At 42.3% G+C, this 20491-nt stretch overlaps 1 protein-coding gene across 2 annotated transcripts; it reads left to right on the top strand.

Moving 5' to 3' along the window:
- Positions 1–328: 328 nt before the first annotated feature.
- Positions 329–19397, top strand: oxnad1 (oxidoreductase NAD-binding domain containing 1). 2 transcript variants are annotated; one of them, XR_014569969.1, is made up of 9 exons: positions 329–386; positions 809–951; positions 5383–5446; positions 5599–5702; positions 9795–9936; positions 12942–13196; positions 14127–14235; positions 15409–16347; positions 16954–19397. XR_014569969.1 is itself a non-coding variant. In XM_083776779.1 (8 exons), the coding sequence occupies exons 2-8, from the start codon at positions 824–826 to the stop codon at positions 15564–15566; spliced, it is 960 nt and encodes a 319-aa protein (XP_083632905.1). In that variant the 5' UTR covers positions 329–386; positions 809–823; the 3' UTR covers positions 15567–16430. The 2 variants fall into 2 exon arrangements, 1 of the variants encoding a protein (XP_083632905.1); XM_083776779.1 differs by lacking the exon at positions 16954–19397 and having other exon boundaries at positions 15409–16430.
- Positions 19398–20491: the final 1094 nt, after the last annotated feature.

Raw genomic sequence — 20491 nt, 5'->3', positions numbered from 1 at the left:
CATGACAATTTCGTAATTTAACATCCAATTTGTCAAGAAAGACCCTCCACCACATCATCCACATGTAATCTAATCTAATCTTACAAAATTGTCCTCTCTGATATGGGAAAAAAAACGATTGGCAATACACGTCTGCATTTTACTCCCAAATAACATTTCAAGAGGAAAACTGAGTGATTATTAACTATGTGATAAACTACCTTTTACTATATGCGCTCGCAGACTGCATCTGCACATATTCTGCGCAACACATATGCGCAACACGGAGAGAGCCAAACGCACCAATCACTTCCGGGTACAGAAGAAGTCATCCAGTCAACAGTATGTTATCTAATAGAGCATTAGCCATTAAACCATGAAGATCATCTGAACTTTACCCTGTTTTGGTGAGGACAAAACAATCAAATTAATAAAAACAACAGTTTAGTAACGCTATTACGCTGTTCTGGAGTGTGTACATAAACAGGCTATGAACGTAAAGGAGGCAATCATGGGAATGGCAAGTTGGTAACCGAGCGACAGCCTGGTCTTTGACAGCTATGGTTGATTTTTATTTCACAGTATGCAGAATGGGTACACAACACGAGTCAGTACAAAAACGGTTACTGTGGACGACAGACACCATGATGAAGCATGACATTAAAAGCATTACCATTTTCACGTAGTCGACGTGTCACTGTAGTCATTGTCTTTCAGTTACCTTCTCGATTACGGACCATATATCCCACTCTCTCACATATAGCAGGTCATGCTTTTGTTAAGTCTTTATGTTTACGTGGTTGTTGTTGTTGTTGTTGTCCTTTACTAGCTGCCGTGTGGACCCATGCTGCTGCCACAGGCCACGATGAGCGTCCCCTGTGTCCTGACCACAGCTGCTCGAACCTTCACCCTGGCAGCAGGTGGTCTGCTCCGTTCCCGAATATTGTGCCCCGCTTGCTCCACCATCACAAGGTGGGTTACTGGGTTTTATATGAGCATCTAGAACAGTGGGTTTTTTTTAACCTTTTTCACGTGAAGGCCCACTATTTATTCACCATTTGAGTTTTGAGCCATGGATGGACCACCATTTGATGAGGTTTTGACCTCGCATACCCAAAACTAAAGAAAACTTTGCTGTCGTTGGATAAGCTTTTGTCCACAATTCCATGCTGTATCGATGTTGGTACCATTAGGAGAGACAACAAGCGAACGTTGATACAAAGTAACAATTCCTCTACGTTCTCTAATTCTGTAGATTTCTTGAAAATTAAGTATTGCATATGTTTAACAATAATTTAAGTCTTGAGAGCGTGAAATGAAACGTGTTTCATGTTACGCGTTCAAGAGTTATAGATCTATAAGGGTCTGTTAGTTTTATCAACTCTCCAGAGTCCATCATTTAGCTGGGGACTACATAGCCGCAATTTGCAACTACAGTTGCAATACCCTCCACTGAATCCCCATTCATCCAATTTGCATCTGCGTTCTGCTTGTTTTAAATTATGTTAAATCCACCAACATTTCAGCTGTAGGCCAAGCTTGAATTATCCTCTTTCAATCTGCAAAGCGTTTGTTTCATAAAAATACACCATAGACATGTTATCAGCTACTTTTTGTCAAGAAATTCTCTGCCGTGATATTTTCTTCTGTTGTTTTATTTTTTTATTTTTTTTATTTTTTAAATATATGTTTATTGGTAATAGGTTTCAACAATTTTGTACAGTTTGAACATACCATTTTTTTTCTCCCTCACCCCATCCCTCCCCCCAGTTATCGTCATCATCAAAACAATATAAAAAATAACATTAATAATTTAGTACAGACATACAAAAACAAACATACATACAGACATATGATATAAACAGTAGGATACAAAAATAATAATTTAAGCACAGATAACAAAAACAATATAAATAACAAAAAATAAAATAAAACAAAATAAATACAATTATGAGTTGGGTTATTCAAGTTCAAGAGATAGTCAGTCACAAGTTATGTTGGAAAAGATTGTGTTCGGAACGTTGTCATATATCACCCTCTATACACAGTTCTATCATTATGAGAATGCAAAAAACACACATAGTATTGATTCAATTAGTCTGTCGGAAGTACTCTCAGATTCTCAAAGTAGGTAATAAATGGTTGCCAGCTAGAAAAGAACCTTTCTGTTGAACCTCTAATTGTAGACTTTATTTTTTCCAATTTTAAAAATCCCATAATATCCTTAAGCCACATAGCTATAGAAGGGGAAGTTGGGGATTTCCATCCCAACAATATTCTACGTCTTGCTATCAGTGTGGCAAATGCTACCATATTAGACTGTTTCTGGGTTAGAAGTTCAAAATCTGATGGCACTCCAAAAATAGCGATATGGGGTGACGGCTCCAAACGAGCCTCACTCGTTTTTTTTTAATGGGTCGTACTGCAAACTCCAACAGAATCTCCAACAGAATCACCTGCACAGAATTGCTTGACAGAAAGTAGCCCACAACATGTCTACGGTGGATTTTTATGAAACAAACGTTTTGCAGTTTGAAAGAGACTAATTCAAGCTTTCCCTACAGCTGCAATGTTGGTGAGTTTAACGTTGTTTGATACAAGCGGATCGGAAATGCAATTTGGATCAATGGACTGTCAATGGAGGGTATTGCAACTCTAGATTTATCCCATTATAAAAAAATCTAGAACATTTCCTAGCTTTGTAGCTTTGCTTTGTTCCAGTCTGGTGCACAAGTACAAGCTACGGTAGTATATTAGCTTTATTCCAGCCTAGTGCACTAATATGGTACAATGTAGTATAGTTTTTCTATTTTATTTTTAAGGTAGTATTGTAGCTTTATCCCAGTCGGTTCGCACTAGTACAAGGTAGTATAGTTGCATTGTTCCACTCTAGTATTGTATTGTATTGTATTATATTGTACTACTAGTACAAAGTAGTAGATTAAACTAGGGTCCCTTTCGGGACCCTAGTTTACCGTTTCTGTATTTTGGACGTTGGTAACTATGTCCCGGACTGCCGAATACAGAAAAGGTAAACGAGTGTCCCGGAAGGGGCTACTATACACACTACATCGCAGCAAGCAACTAATACGATTATATCGAAAGAATATCGAAACAGGTGGTACGCAGGTCGTCGAGTGATTTACAGCGAGTGCTTCCAAACTCGAACACGTAGAAAATTGCCATGGCAATCAATTGGTTGAGGCAGAGGCTGGAAATTGCACAGGTGAGGGGACTTGGCCTCATTAGGTCCACTGGCAGAGCCTGACCAGAGTGCATGCCACCGACTCAAGGCTGGGCACTGCACTCCCGGTTGTGGTGTGGAACGCTTGTGTCAAGTCGGTGGGGCAAACGGTTGTCGAGTTACGTGCATTACGTGCAACCGTACACACACACGTTCACATACACACAGAGATGTGGTGCATTTATAGTTAGATAACAATAATAAAGGCGAAAGCCGCAAGAATATCTGGAAAAACAATATATTATTATTATTATTATTATTATTATTATTATTATTATTATATTTATTATTATAGCCTAGTGTATGGCAAACTGTATGTCAATGTTCTAAGCGGTCTGTCTGCTTGCCTGCCTGTGCCTGTTTGCCTGCCTGCCTGTCCGTTGACTAAACTACAGCTTTTATTGTGAAGTTGAAGACCATGTGACCTAAGTGACAATGATGATGATTATTTATTTGTTTGTTTGTTTGAATATTGGGCCTATTTTTAGTTTTTTGTATTGGGGTGAAAACCATTGTCAGTTCCAAATCAAATAATGGTAAAATACGAATGACATTTCCTGATTTATGTTTTGTGTCCGAAAATTGGGAAAATGAATGTCTGATCAGAAAACAGTCAATTCCGACCTACTGTCGATCAGATTATACTGATCGTTATACATCCCGGGCGAAAACGAGTGATACAAACAGAAAACGGGAGCATTGTTCCTGATCTTTTGTGGGTGCTAGAAAATTGGTAAAATGAACCAATATTTGATGTTTGTTCTGAAGCAAACATCAGAAAACAGGGACAATTTGTTTATTTTAAGTCTGTTCCAACTGTCAATCAGATTATGCCAAAATACCAAGGAAATGGTCCGAAAATTGAAGCATTGTATTTTTCAGCAACAAACATCAAAAAACTGAAAAAACCTGTTTCTTTAAAGTAAATTCCTCCTGTCGATCAGATAAATACTCACATGATGACAACGGTGGGTTTTTGTGAAACTGTCAAAAGACAGTTGACAAAGAGGATGCTATACGCACAGGTGCAATACTGGTTTGTTTAATCATCGTTTAATACAATCGGATTGTATTCTGTTTCGTGAATGGGATGAGACTAGGGGGTGTTGCAACTTGTTAGCAGATTAAGTTGCTTATGCCTATATACTACCTAGACCAGGCCCTGGTCTAGGTAGTATATATAGACACAAGCAACTGTGGCCCCCTGAGAACCCCTGGTCACCAGGGGTTCTCAAACATTTACATGTCAAGGACCCCCAAAATGATACTCATTAGCCTGCAGACCCCCCATTTGAAAATACATGTCCAGGACCCCCATAATAAAATATTTTTACGGCTCTAGCAGTGAATCTCAACCATTTTCTTTTGAAAGGCCCCCTGGTTTGACCTGAATTAGGCCACGGTCCCACATTTAATGGCATTTCTATCTCTGGGACCCCAATGTACAATATATTGTTAAACCCATTTTGACCTGAGATCAGATTCTAAAAATGTCTTCTACATCCTGACAGTTTTCTGAAAAAGCTATGTTTCTATGTCAGTCGTTCTTCGATTTTTCGAAAATAGCAAAAGCATAACATAATGCTTACACCAAAAGGGGTTCCCGCCCAAAATGGGTTTAAATCAAAGTTAATTTAACTCTAAGTTACAGACCCACGAGGGTCCATTTGGTTCCATTTGTAAACTGTCTGAGTTATAGACACATAAAGCGTACATTTGGTTCCTAACTATCATTTAGCTGGGGACCCCCTGGAACTCCCTCAAGGACCCCTAGGGGTCCCCGGACCCCACTTTGGGAACCACTGACCTAAACTCCTACTACCTACCTTATAATCTAGACTAGTATACTGGTAGTAACTTTGTTACAGTTTGGTGCACTAGTTAATGAATACCAGTAAACTCTCGGAGATACACATTTGGTTCCATTTGTTTGAGGACTGTCCTGTGTACTAGTACTACTTATTGCACCCGGAAGTACTTGCCAAGTTTGAGCATATCATTTACCTGGAGTTTGTTGGAGCAAGTTGACAGCGAGGTAAAAGTCCACTTGTTTTTTTTTGCTGTCCGCTTGTGAATCTGCTTGTCCGTTAGAGACATGTGACTCTGTTTAGATGTGTGCCAGCAGCAAACAACAACAACTTGTCTTTTATATTTGGCAGGAAAATGTCATCTGAAAGACAGATGGACCATTTAGAAAGAACGGCCAACAACAACAGACAAAATGTAAGTTGATCATTTGTCACGGGAATGGGGTAATTTGACGGTATCGTTAAACAAAGATGGTTATTTGTGAGGTTATCTGTTAGTTAATCTATTAATCTCGTCCCTATGTGTACACTTACAGTAAGTATTACCGGTATGTCTTTCTACCTCAGGCTGTGTACACAGCAAAGGTGTGTGGCATGATGAACGAGTCGGACACAGTAAAACGCTTGAGGCTGGCTGTTCATCCGGACTTCAACTTCAAAGCAGGACAATGGTGAGTAGGCATCGACTTTTGACTGCTGACGAAAAGGCAGCCGTTGATGGTGTTATTGTTGTTATGTGGATCTCTAAAGATATAGACCACAAAAGATTGAATACAGTACAAAGTAAAATAAAACTCAACGGAAAATCACTTTTAAACAAGGATGTATCGTCACAGAGCCAGGACTCAAAATCATTGATTGGTTGTACTAGACCAGGGTAGCCGCAATTTGCAACTCTAGATTTTTTTTACAATGGGATGAATCTAGAGTTGCAATACCCTCCATTGACTCCCCACATCCAATTTGGTTTGTGATATGCTTGTCTTAAACAACGTTGAACTCACCAACATTGCAGCTGTAGTCCGAGCTTGAATTATCCTCTTTCAATCTGCCGAGCTTGTTAAGTAATATTAACAAGCTCGGTAAGACACCCAAAGAAGAGGCAGACGCAGCGCGACGGTTGAAAAAATACAAAATGGCGTCTCGGAATATTACTTGTGGAATACCAGGGGTGCCTGCACTTTTTTCACTTTCAAAATGACCAGCTCAACAAGATCTTACACACGCACAAAAGTATTATGCCATTGCTGAAAATAGCAGCACTGGCGTCACATATAAGACAAACGGAATGGGAAATAGAGAGAGGAAAATGGAATTCGTAGTTATTTGAATATGACTTTGTAATGCTATTATTGTTGTTTGTGTGCAACACTATTGAAAGCAAATTATTGCATTGTGTTTGAGCTGACAGTCTCTTTTTGATGTCGATCAATCAAGTCACCTTAATTCAAGTGGCGGATGGCAAAAAAGGTCTACCTGCAAAGCCTTTGTAATCTACTGGTAGATCGTGATCTACCTCCTGGGCACCCCTGTACTAGAGAAACTACACTGGTAAAATACCATAGTGAAGAGCAGTATTTCTGTCTTGCCCTGGCCAGAAGCAAGAAAGCCATGTAATAGAAAGTTGAGTAACAGTCTGTTACTCTTGCACAGTCCACTGTGATGCTTCTCTTGGCCACAAGGGGGAACCATTGTCTTGAAAATTTGTATTTCCTATTCCATCAAACAAAATCAATGACAAAGAAAGTAAACCTAAGCAGCAGTTCTCCTTATGACTTCGGTCTGCACTGTGGTGTTGAGTGATGCGATCTCAGTCAGTGTGCAGTATCAGATAAACAATTACACTTAGCAGACGCTCTTATCCAGAACAACTTACAAAGTGCAAGATTGGAAATGATGAACTGTCTGATGCTGGGACTCTGGTGCAACGCACAGGTCCTCGGCTCTACTCCTGGTGAGAGCAGGAGTGGACCTGGTGAGACGTAGGAGGGGCCCGGACAGGAGACAACCCACAGAGCCTAGTCCCTCCATGTGCCAGAAGTGTACCTCCCAGCCCTGGCAGAGTAGTTCTGGAGTAGTTCCAACGGATTGTGTGCCCCTTGGTTTTTCCCTAGTGGGACTGATTGAGGCTACAGGGACGTAAGTCGGGACTTGATCACTCCCGGCTGGGTCGCCTGAGTGAGGGGTATGATGTTGAGAGACCCGAAAACCCCGTTGACCTCAGGATACATCACTGAGGATACGACTCCCAGGTGCATCCATGCGATGTTTTTTTAGTTAGAGATGAGTATAAGTGGCTTGCCATAAGCACATAATAATCCATTTTGAATATGTTATTTATTTAATTTATTTTGGGTCAAATATTAGATTTGACTGGCCTGTGATTGTGCTGCTAGTTTTGTCTTCATTGCTCAAACAGAAACCAAAAGACATTATGATATAGGGCCTAGGGGTGGCACGGTATCCTAACCCATTTTGGTGTTAGCATTATGTTATGCTTTAGCTATTGAAAAATAGCAGATCTACAAGCTCATAGCGCTGCTCGTGTATTGCAATCGGCTCAGTTAAATACCGAAAACTCACCCACATTACCCCACATTACTGCCAGTCAAATGAAATCGAGTACATCGCGGGCACTCCGACTTCACGGATCTTCGAACGCACTTCCCGTTTAATGAATTAACGTACTATCCGTGTGCATCCATACAGAAGACCGACGGTGACTTTCCAGTTTATACGAGAGCTCTAAGGATGAGCCCCCGCCGTGTTGCTCGAAAACGTCACCATTCCTGCAGATTAAAATCCTTTTAATAGGGAGCTACTTGGCATGCAGATTTATCCGTTTTCAATTTTCGAAAAAGTACAGCAAGCCCCCATACTGTGGGTGGGCGGTTGTGAGATATGCTAACAGCCGGTCAGCATGCTGGCCCCCGCGGCAGCTGGTAATAAATGGAAATGGATGGAAATCCTAGAGTATTTCTCTGCGTCTCTGAGAAAGACGAGAGTTGCACTCTCCATCTTCCAGGTGCACGAGGAGGTGGGCGGAACATAATGTGAGCATTTCTTTTCCCCCACCCCACTGCAGATCCATATTTATGATCCCTCTGAGGGTTCTTCTTACAATGGTGTTCATTGTGTTGTTGGTGGAGCCGAATGCTTTGCATTGTTTCTATGCCTCTGGGGGGGCTCTCTCTAAACTATACGGAGAACATTCTTTTGAACATGATTCTTTTTTTAGCCAGTGGTGTTTTCAACCAGTGGTCCCTGAGGGGGTTCCAGGTGGTCCTCAACCTCAGCTAAATGATGGAGAGTTGGCTACCAAATGGACCCTTATAGATCTTTAACTCTTGAGAGCGTAAAATGAAACCAAATGGACCCGGGAGAGTTAAAAAGAAAAATCTACACAATGAGAGATAATGTAGAATGATGTTGTCTCTCCTACGGTATCAACATCAATGCAGCATGGCATTTTGGACAAAATCCTATCCATCGATAACAAAATATTCTTTAGTTTTGGGTCTGAGAGGGTAAATGTCATCAAATGGCGGTGCGTGGCTCAAATGCAAATAATGGTCCTTGATATGAAAAGGGTTGAAAACGACTGTTTTTAGCGATCAGAATCACAAATGGCAATAGAGAATCTGCAGACACTATCACAGGTTCTTATCAGCAGGGTGGCAGTATAATAAAGAAAAGAGTGGATTTGGTGTTGCCATGTGGGGGACAGGGCCAATTAGGCAATAGGGGGACACAGTGCAAGACGATACACATGGCAAGTCTCAGTGCTTAAGTGACGGATGTTTGGAGTTTGTGGAAGTAATAAGGGTTGTACCCGTTTGACCATAATTCACATGCCAGCCATTTTTCTCTTGCATCATACTTAACCCATTTAGGCCTGACGTCGAATCTACAAATGCCTTCTAAAATCCTGACAGTTTTCTGAAAACCCCATGTTTCGTTCTCAAACTATTTCATGTCAAGGACCCCCAAAAGTATATGTAATTGGCCGCCGACCCCCATCTGAAAATATGTTGTTCCAGGGACCCTCCCAGAAGCAAAGATTTGAGTTAAAAATGTTCGCACTGATTTGCGCCACATTTTCACGATTTTTCAAAAATAGCAGACCTACAAGCTCGTAGCGCGCCACTCAGTGGCGCGCTATGAGCTTGTAGTTCTGCTATATTAATGGTGTGCTATGCAAAAGTAGCCGGAATAGTCAATATACAGGCTCACAGCGTGTATTAACAACAGCTCGTCGCTAAATGGCAACTACTATTTATCCGTTTCCTGAAAAGTAATAGTTTTAGACATACAGTGCAATGTTTCCGCCCATCAGCGGCGATATATGAAATGGGATTATGCTGCTGACCGAAACTGACCCCTATAAATAAAATAATTTGAATCTGTGAAATGGGATTTTGGGCTGCTGACTGACCCCCATAAATAAAATAATGATATTATGAATCTATGAAATGGGATTTTGGGCTGCTGACTGACCCCTTATAAATAAAATAATAATTTGAATCCATGAAATGGGATTTTGGGCTCCTGACTGGCTGACCCCTATACATAAAAGAATGATTTGAATCTATGAAATGGGATTGGGGCTGCTCACTGACTGACTGACTGACCCCTATACATAAAATAATCATTTGAATCTAAATGCATTTTGAAGTAAACGCACACATTATTATATAAAAACGGCTATAAAACAATCGTTTCAGTTCAAATGCATTGTTTTCCTCATATACGCACATGTGCAGGGTGGACTTCTTCGTCCCTGGAATGGAGACGGTGGGGGGCTTCTCCATGTGTTCCAGCCCAGGCTTGCTGCAGAGAGAAGGGGTCATTGAGCTGGCTGTCAAGTACGCCAAACACCCCCCAGCACACTGGATCCACACCCAGGTAAACAAACACCCCCGCCACGTAGGAATACATAGTAATTAGCTTTGCCGAGCCATGAGGCAGGAGCCTATCTCCTGTTTCTGTAGCGTGAGGCAGCTTGATGTACAAGTACACCCCCTGGACATGACGCTAGTATGTCGCAGGGATTTACCCCCAATCCAACCCTTGATGCTGAGTGTCAAGCAGGGAGGCACATTTTAGAGTCTTTGTTATGACCCGGCCGGGGATCGAACCCCGACCTCCCAGTCTCAGGGCGGACACTCTAACCACAAGGCCACTGAGCTGGTACGTAGGAATACATGCTGTGACAAATATCACCCTCCCCGCCCGGCTTAGAACCCACAACCTCCGTGGTGGTGGGCAGGGGACTTTACCACCGCGCCACCCGAGCGCCTACATGAGCAGGTGTTTCCTATTTCACTCGGGTGACGTGTTTTATTTTGGAATGATACTCTTCAAACCTTGGCCTATTTTATGTCCAGCTCTGGAGGGTTTCTGTGAACACAAACATTGAAGACAAAAGTGTGTTCTGTAAACGCAAACATTGAAGACAAAAGTGAGGACGCAAATTGTGATTCAGGCATAGTTTTACTGAGGTTACGTTTAGGAATAAGGTTAGGTTCAGGCATAGTTTTACTGAGGTTACGTTTAGGAATAAGGTTAGGTTCAGGCTAGGGCTGGGTGCAATAACCGCAATTCCACCATACCGCCGGTATGTAACGCATACCGCGGTATCGGGTTCATTACCGCGGTAAAAAAAAACATATTTTTTATTTTATTTTATTTTTTATGAAATGAAAAGTGTATCATAATAAACAGTGACGCTCAGTCAGTCTAATCATGCCAGCAACACAACAACACCAGAGGGAGTTCAAAAAACCATGTGCAACCCAGATTCGGCACAAACAAGGATTAATTGATTGATTGATTGATTGAAATATTTATTAACAATTTGCAGAATTACACTACATTTCAAGCACAACTCAATACAAAGACTGTTAACTGCGAGTGGACACTTGTTTACAAGAGGGTCCACCTAAATTCATTTCACTCCTATGCCACAAAAATGTGGAACGCCCTACCAACTGTCATTAAGACATGTAAATCCCTTGACTCCACCCACCCCTTTCCCCCCTCACTGTATACGTTTTTCCCCCTTTTTACCTCCTTTATGATGATTTCCTGTTTTTGGCTTTATAGAAGTGCATAGTGTACAAAATGATATGATGAATTGAAAATGGTGGACCCTCTTGTAAACAAGTGTAATGCTTTATGGCAGGGGTATTCAATTATATTAGGCCTGGGGCCACAACTGTAGAATGATTGTGTGTGGGGGGCCGCACAGTGTGCGAGCGAAGCGCGGAAATTTGTGGGTTCTCAAAATGCTTTTTGTGCTCAAACACGAAGATTTATGTATATTTCCGCACAGTAATGAGCAGGATAATATGTCTAAACAGGTATATGCTATCTTAGAATAGATGTAGGCCTAGACCTATTTGACAGTGCATAAACAGCATTGCTTTGACATTAACGACCATCAGCTGGACGGACACACACACACACACACACACACACACACACACACACACACACACACACACACTCACTCTGCTGTGGGCAGTTCAGAAACCCGTCCACGACCACCAATGACATCATCATTAGGCAGATTGTTTTTTAAACAAGATTTATTTACGTGAGAATAGTTTATCAGACTATAAAGATCAGATTACATAGAGCAGTGATTCCCAAAGTGGGGTTCGGGGTCCGGGGACCCCCAGGGTCCTTGAGGCAGTTCCAGGGGGTCCCCAGGGAAATTATGGTTTGGAACCAAATGGACCCTTATGGGTCTGTAACTCTGAGAGTGTACAAATGGAACCAAATGGACCCTAACAGGGTTTATTATCGTGAGAATGATGGCTTCCATTTTCGCAGTGCAACTTTTCAGGACTAGAAAGCCTGCAGTTTCTATTAGCTTGGATTCTCCATTGATGTCACTGTTGGGTGGGTTTCTGAACTGCCCACAGCCCTCCTATGTGACACAGACCGAGTAGAAAAAAACGTGCCATTTTATCATGATTATTAGTGAGGACCTATTATATGAAGATAGGTTGAAAAGTGGTCCTTTAATGATTACCGTCATTATGGTAATCTCACAATTAATATCGCACACACCATACCTGTAACTTTTATTAGCCCTCTTATTATTCCCAAAAAGAAATGGCGGTTATTACCGCCATACCGGCGGTATGGGGGCCGGCAATAACCGCGGTAATAAAAATCCCATACCGCCCCAGCCCTAGTTCAGGCATAGTTTCACTGAGGTTACGTTTAGGAATAAGGTTAGCTTCAGGCATAGTTTCACTGAGGTTACGTTTAGGAATAAGGTTAGGTTCAGGCATAGTTTTACTGAGGTTACGTTTAGGAATAAGGTTAGGTTCAGGCATAGTTTTACTGAGGTTACGTTTAGGAATAAGGTTAGGTTCAGGGCTCAGGCATAGTTTTACTGAGGTTACGTTTAGGAATAAGGTTAGGTTCAGGCATAGTTTTACTGAAGTTACGTTTGGGAATACCTAAATGGCGACCGTTCAGAGGTTGCCAGATTTGACCCGGGGGCGAGCATGTTTTGAGGCGAGCGGTATATATCATTTTATGAAAGGGTATAATCGGGCCCAAACGAGGGGCCTTGGCCCCCTGGTCTGAACACCTTATCTTTGCATCTGTCTACATATATCATTTGCTTATCGCTGTCTTTAACCCATTTTGGTGTTCGCATCATGTTATGCTTTAGCTATTGAAAAATAGTAGATCTACAAGCTCATAGCGCGCCACCGAGTGGCGCGCTACGAGCTTGTAGGTCTGCTATTTTTGAAAAATCTAAGTTTCTAGAATCTGATCTCAGGTCAGAATGGGTTAATCAGACCAGTGTGTGTCCAGTGGAAACCTTGTATGAATCTGATCTCAGGTCAGAATGGGTTAACCCTTTCTTTCTGTCTTTTCCTTTCCAGTGTGAGTTGGGCTCCCAGGTCGCCATGAGGGTGGGCGGCGACTTCTTCTTTGACCCGGCGCCCTCGGAGCCCTCCGTGGACCTTCTGCTGGTGGCGGGGGGCGTGGGCATCAACCCCCTCTACTCCATCCTGCTGCACGCCGCCGACCTGCTGCGCCAAGGCCACGCCCACTGTGCTGGGGGCGGGGGGGACTACCACATAGGCTCCACCCACCTCTGCTACAGCGCCAAGAACACCCCGGAGCTGCTCTTCAAGGTGTGTGACGTCTGTATGTGTTGTTTTCCCACAAATATCAGACGATTCTTTTTAAATGTACTTTTTTTAGGCTGATATCATGACGACAGTGTTGATTTTGACAGCAAATGTAGATTTTTTGTTTTAGTCACAGTCTCTTGAATGGTTTTCATTTAGTTTTAGTCACATTTTAGTCACCTGGAATCTCTTAGTGTTAGTCTAGTTTTAGTCGACTAAATATCACTAAAATGTGTTTTGGCGGGCCTTGATGCCGCCGTAATGACGTTAACGCTGCAACGTGTTGTGAGCTTGTAGATCTGCTGTTTTCAGTATGCGACCAAGTGTAACAACATATTTTCAGATGGGAGTCCAAATTCAGATAATTCTGGGGGTCCTTGAAATGAAAAAGGTGGAGCACCACTGACATAGAAACCTAGGTTTTTCAGAAAACTGTCAGGATTTAGAAGACATTTGTAGAATCGTCCTCGGGTCAGTCTAAATGGGTTAATGATACATTAATATTTGTACTGTAGTGCAAATGGTGTCAGCAGTACTTGAATGCGGCACGCACAGCTTTACAGAGAGAGACAGCATCTAAATAAAGTTAAACAGTCGTCTGTCTGTCTGTCTGGAAATGTTTCCCACTGCGCGCGCACACACACACACACACACACACACACACACACACACACACACACACAGACAGACAGACACAGTATTTGGTAGGGATCGAGCAAAGCCGCAAGTGTGTGGGTGAATACCATTTCTTAACAGAAGAAAGTCATTTACATAAATGCCTATCTTCGGCATGCGTGTACTGATGTATGAAGTTTGAAGTAGCTTATGTCATGCATGCATAAATTAACTGTGTGTGTGTGTGTGCGTGTGCGTGTGTGTGTGTGCGTGTGTGTGTGTGTGTCTGCGTGCGTGCGTGCGTGCGCGTGCTCTCAGAATACCATCATGGAGGTGTGTCAGGAGTTCCCTGACAAGTTGTCCTGTAAATTCCACATCACGCAACAGAGCACGGATTTCGAACAGCAGCTCCAACCCTATGTCAGCCGTAAGTAACGGGCAATGCACAGTAACACACACACACACACACACACACACACACACACACACACACACACACACACGCACACACGCACACACACACACACACTCTATCGCCACCATGCACAGAGCGTGGGCGCTGTGCAGGTCAGTGCTGATGACACGTGCACCTGGCAGCCTTCGCTGTTCAGCCGCCCACGACCGCCTGACTTGATGAGAATCAGAAACATCAAAGACCCACGTCCACATAAATCTCCATCTGAACCCGAGGAATATTATGTGGACTGGGAGCTATTAGAGGCAGTTCAACACCCGCATAGTCTCAACTGTTGTTGTTGTGGTGCTGCTGACGCTGACAGTGAATCCCCTTGGGGAACAAAAGCCTACTCCCGCACACACTTTCTCTGCTTTAACTATGCTAGTTTAACCAAGTGTATGGTATTTTCTTTAATGCACACGCACGCACACACACACTACCTACAGTACTACTGTTCCTGAGTTAGATTTTTGTGTTCACGTGTAAGCATGTACATGACAAAATAAAATGAACCGTGATTTTGAAAAACTGAACAAGGGTGTGATAGTACTAGTTACTAGAGTCTTGTATGAGGTACAATTTTATACGCTATTTTAATCATTTATATTATAGTTAAGTTATTTTAGATGTTCAGTTTATTGGCCCTAAATGGATAGTGGTTATTTTATGCCCAGGTTTGTGTGTACGCCATAGCGATGATTTGATTGGCTGAGCACTGTGTGAATGTGTGTACCCACACAGACACAGAAAGCTGGCTATAGCTTTCTTTCTATACCCAGCTTTCCGTGCTCGTGTAAACACAAACATTGAAGGCAAAAGTGAGGACTGCAACTGAGGACGCAACTATGTGCAGCTGCGCGACATGAGACTAATTACTTAGAGCGACAGAGAGAGAGAGAGAGGAGTGTGTGTGTGTGTGTACATGTGTGCGTGTGTGCGTCAATTTAACAAAGGTGCAGACGATCAGAAATCAGCAGAGAGTGAGCAATGTTTGCGCTACTCTATGCCGAATTGAAGTGGACTTTTTTTTCTCCCTGGAAATAAAAATGTCTGGGTTTCCGACACAGGGATAGGCCCAAGTGAACACAGCCTTGCACTGAGCATAAGGGCTAACCGGTGTGTTTCCTCACTGTCTTCCCCCAGGTGGGAGGATCACCGAGGCGGAGTTGCAGGCTCACGTGGACCCCCAGAGGACTCTGTGCTACCTGTGTGGACCTCCACCCATGATCCAGGCCCTCTCCCAGACCCTTACGGACCTCGGCCTGCCCAAAGACAGAATCATCTTTGAGAAGTGGTGGTAGAAGCACGACCACTATAGAAACCGATGGAAATATATCAAAACAACCTGCGGCCCTGGCCCTCTGAATCTGTACTATGTAGTCCTCCGGGGCAGTCCAGCAGGCAGTGACGTGGAGTTAAGTGTCGCGTGGCAGTGCTGGTGACTGACGTGAATGCACGCGTCTAAACCCAGGGCGCTGCATGCGCCACAGTGCAACCATACAGTTATATGTTTTACCCTTAGCCTGCAATTTGTCACTAAGGCTTACATAACCTTCCACGGCTCACCAGTCCTGCATTCACAGAACAGTGGGCCATCTTCTCCTTGGCTGTTACCCAACAGACTGACCTCTGCTTCTGAGACTGGATGATCATTCCCTTCCACCTCTGACATTCTGACGAGACTACGGGCCCTATTTTGCGTGTCTCAAGTACCAGGTCTGAAGGTGTGGCCAATGCTGTTTGGCCACAAAAATAGCTAAACAAAATTGGCCACGCCTCCAGGTCTTAAGTTAAGTCATAAGACCTGGTACTAAAGACATGCAAAATAGGGCCCTAAGACTGAGAACATCTGTTGTTTTGCGTGCACGGGACTTATTTTTTCTTTCTTTGAGTGGTTGGCCGTGCTGTTTGTCACCCTGTGGAGTATCGCAACAGGCCTACAGCTGTGGCATATAACTTCATCTGTAGTACCAAATAGTACCAAGCTTACAGTGTGGGGTCAACTCTCAGTCCAATGAGAGGAAACTCCAATAAAGATGGACTGAGAAGACTATTTATGAACTCACCTTGAAACTCATACGAGTAACTAGAAAAAGTGCCCTTCCGGGCACAGGTCTCCACCAGGTTATCCACAGATCCGTGCAGTTAGAGGTAAAAACACTTTTCGGCCAGTTATAGCGCCACCTTGAGGCTGAGTTGAAATTGTTCATGTGGCATTTCGTCCTCGGCCTAGTGGGAATGTGGGTGCACAATTTCACGGAAATCACGCGATGTGTTCATGATTTGCAGCATTTTGTTTGAAACTGAGCACTCCTGTGAACTTTGGAAGCCAATCTTAACCAATCAGGATGGAGTCTGATAAATCTGAAAGACCCGTTTCGTTGAATGGCTCTAGAGAGACTGTGTACCAATTTGCGTGATGTTTGGACAAAATCTGTAGGTGTACTGTGCAAAAACTTGTTTTGCACAAAGCGGCCTCCTGGTGGCGCTATAACAGGCCGTTCTGGAAAGTTTGGGGCAGAGGTTCATGGTTGGCATCCAGGGAGTGTGTGTGCAAAATTTGGCATCGACCGGGTTAACGGTGGCCGAGATTAGCTGGTCACGGACACACGGACGGACGGACGGACACACAAACGGACGGACGGAGTGCAAAACATACTCTCCCCACATGCCTTCGGCCTGGTGGAGACAATAAATACTCTTATTTATTATTATATTCACACACCCACGGGCCAAGGCAACCAACCAACCACCAGCCTGCTCATCGGGAGCAGTTCAGTATCTTGCTCAAGAACTCCTCGACACAAAGCCAGGACAGGAGGAGTCGGGGATCGAACTATGGAACCCTTGGTTCCCAGATGGCCGCCATACGTCCTGAGCCAATGCTGCCAAGAGTGTGTTGAGGTCAATACGAATAACCGCAAAGTGTTGTTTCACACCGCACACAATGTCTGAAGAATGTCTTGTTTCCATCAAAACACATACATGCTCATTGGATAAATGCCGGGGTCATTTTGCTAATTTTTGAGCAGTGCTAACCGCTCCTACTTGTGACTTTGTTTGGGTGTCGATGCATTATTATTCTAACCTGACTCTGCCAGATGGGGGCGGTATTGGGTAACCATGTTCCCCAAAACAGCATCCATCTGAGATCGCTCAGGGGATTGAGCTAACACCGAACCGCTCCGTGGTTCGGACCAATCAGCGTGAGCTAAGGGCGGGATATGTGCGAACCCGGATGTGAGGCTATATAGACACGTCAATATGATTGGTTGTGTTTGCACGCCCACACAGTGATAGACAGATCATCTACCAAGTATCTTGAAAAAAAAAAAGGAACAGCCCCGTCATCGAATTGGCTCCCGAGATCCCAGATCCCAAACAAATCTGGCAGCGTCAGGTTATTATTATTCCTTCCCCCCTGTGATGTCATGTGGGTCTATACATCATCATCATACATACATCATCATGATAACAAGGCACAACTCACTTCACATGGGTGTGATTTTTGGAATGCCAGATATATTTAATTATTTCTGTACAGTCATTTGCATTATTTATTTACAGTAGCCTTGTGGGCTATGGTGTGACTACTATTTTATTAGGAATTTTAAAAGCGCCCACAACTCAAAGAGTATCGTGATCTAAAAATCACAGAGAATAGCTTTTAAAAGCAATATGGTGAAAACACCGATATCCCAAGTGGTCCATAGCAGATCTGCATTGTGGACTATCATCTCTTCCTGGCTGATTTCCGTGGAGGAAATATCAATATATATTTTCAAAAATGTGTCTTGCGAGTGAATAATGCTTTTGTTGCAGTTGGGCTGTTTTGGAATTGTTTTATTATTTATTATTTTAGAGTGTTCAGTACTGCATGTTCTTGAATAGTTTTATTATTTATTATTTTAGAGTGTTCAGTACTGCATGTTCTTGAATAGTTTTATTATTTATTATTTTAGAGTGTTCAGTACTGCATGTTCTTGAATAGTTTTATTATTTATTATTTTAGAGTGTTCAGTACTGCATGTTCTTGAATAGTTTTATTATTTATTATTTTAGAGTGTTCAGTACTGCATGTTCTTGTTCACATCTGGCGTTTTTATGTGGTCGCTGGGAGTTCTACTAGACATGCATTGTCAGCTGGGGGGGGGGGGGGGTCTTTGTTGGACACATGGCCTAGCAGTGTTGTTTGGACCACAGAATGCTATTTAAAGGACAGTTAAAAACTGCAGAAAAAAGCATGACCATAGAACTACTACATCATTGGAAAGCACAAAACATTGTATTTGAATACAACATTGAAAGTGGATAGACTGCTGCTGAAATAAATCACGGCAGAATAAATATATCTTAAAAAAAAGGCTTCCAAAAAAACGAAATGGTCCGTTTCTGCTTTCTGAGTCTAGTCCTAAACGGGTCCTGCCAATAAGGCGGGGCATCCTTTGCTTCTGCGTCTCTCAATTTTATAGCTACTGCTGCTACTATGGCACTCGCTTTTTGCATTGATGTGCAACATCTGGTGTTTTTATCTGGTACACGCTGGGAGTTCTAGGCATGCATTTTCAGCTGGGGAAAAAAGGCTTTGGTGGGACACATGGCCTAGCAGTGTTGTTGCCAATGCAATGAATGTAGATTTAAATTACACTCATTCCATTTACAAAGAGTCCTGGGCTACCCAACGCTACCTCACCGTGCCGGGAGTGGGTATTTTGTGTGCCTGCTGTCTTCCTTGGTTCTCAGGCTCCCTTAATTAATGCTAATGATAGCTTTCCTATCCTCCACATCCATTGCACACACCAAGAATGACATTGTTTTTTTGTTTAGTTTTTTTCCCCCTTCTTGGCTGTTTTAACTGACTGTTGGATTCTAATTTAGCACTATTACAAAGCAGCCCAATTAAAACCCATTTAGACCTGAGGACGATTTTACAAATGCCTTCTAAATCATGACAGTTTTCTGGAAAACCCATGTTTCTATGTCAGTCGTTCTCAGACATTTTCATGTCAAGGACCCCTAAAAATATATGTAATTGGCCGCCGGCCCCCATCTGAAAATATGTTGTTCTAGGGACCCCCCCAGAAGCAAAGATTTGAGTTAAAAACGCTCTGAAAGAATATATATTAAAAGATTTTCACCACATTTCACGACTCACGCATATGCTCTGAACATTGTTCTATGTTATTGCGTAAAGTATATTGTGTTTATAATGTATACTGTATACATGCACATTATGTTTACAGTATCATCAATAGTTATGCTATGATTTTGGCATGGTGTGCCCTTTCATTGTATTTAATACACAGTAAACTTGAATTTGATATGGTGGAGCAAAACAATGAATAAAAAAAGATTTTGCAATAGCCCGGCGTCGGAGATCAAAGGGGATACATTTATCCATAGATCAAAGATACATTTAACCAATACTTCTACTAATTCGAAAACGATTTTTGAAACCACTACAGAAAAAAAGCAAATCACAATAAGAAAACACAATAATTTACAATGTCATTCATTTGGTTTTAGAACATATCTCACTCAGTTAAGTGTTACATTTATTTTCAAAGTATTGTTCTGTGCATTCATTCCTGAAGGAAGGGTACATTAAAGAACTCAGTGTAGTACTTTATTCACCTTTATTATAGTGTATAGCATCGCAGTATAACTGTATAACACATTCCTTTGAATGCTACATTCTAGTCTAGCGTATAACATTCCAAGGATTAGACCCTTCCTCACCCAGGAGTCAGCCCAGCTCCTTATCCAGACATATCAGAAATCCTCAAAAATGATGAAAAACGGCGTGCTATAGTATGCCTTACGGTATGGGCTATAGCCCATGGTCCAAAATGATGACAAACGAGGTAAAAAAAAAATCTCCAAAATTTAAAAAAACGATGGGCTATAACCCATGTTTTTTTTTTTGTTTTTTTTTAATCCTCAAAAATGATGAAAAACGGCGTGCTATAGTATGCCGTACGGTATGGGCTATAGCCCATGTTCAAAAATGATGAAAAACGAGGTAATTTTTTTTTTTCAAATTTAAAAAAAACGATGGGCTATAACACATGTTTTTTGTTTTTTTTCGTTTTTTTTAAATCCTCAAAAATGATGAAAAACGGCGTGCTATAGTATGCCGTACGGTATGGGCTATAGCCCTTGTTCAAAAATGATGAAAAACGAGGTTATTTTTTTTTTCAAAATTTCAAAAAACGATGGGCTATAA

Source organism: Protomyctophum parallelum (genome assembly GCF_964188405.1).
Source record: "Protomyctophum parallelum genome assembly, chromosome: 1".
Classification (NCBI taxonomy): domain Eukaryota; kingdom Metazoa; phylum Chordata; class Actinopteri; order Myctophiformes; family Myctophidae; genus Protomyctophum; species Protomyctophum parallelum.
The sequence above is the reverse complement of the archived record's forward strand: the minus strand, read 5'-3'. Positions and strand labels throughout refer to the sequence as shown.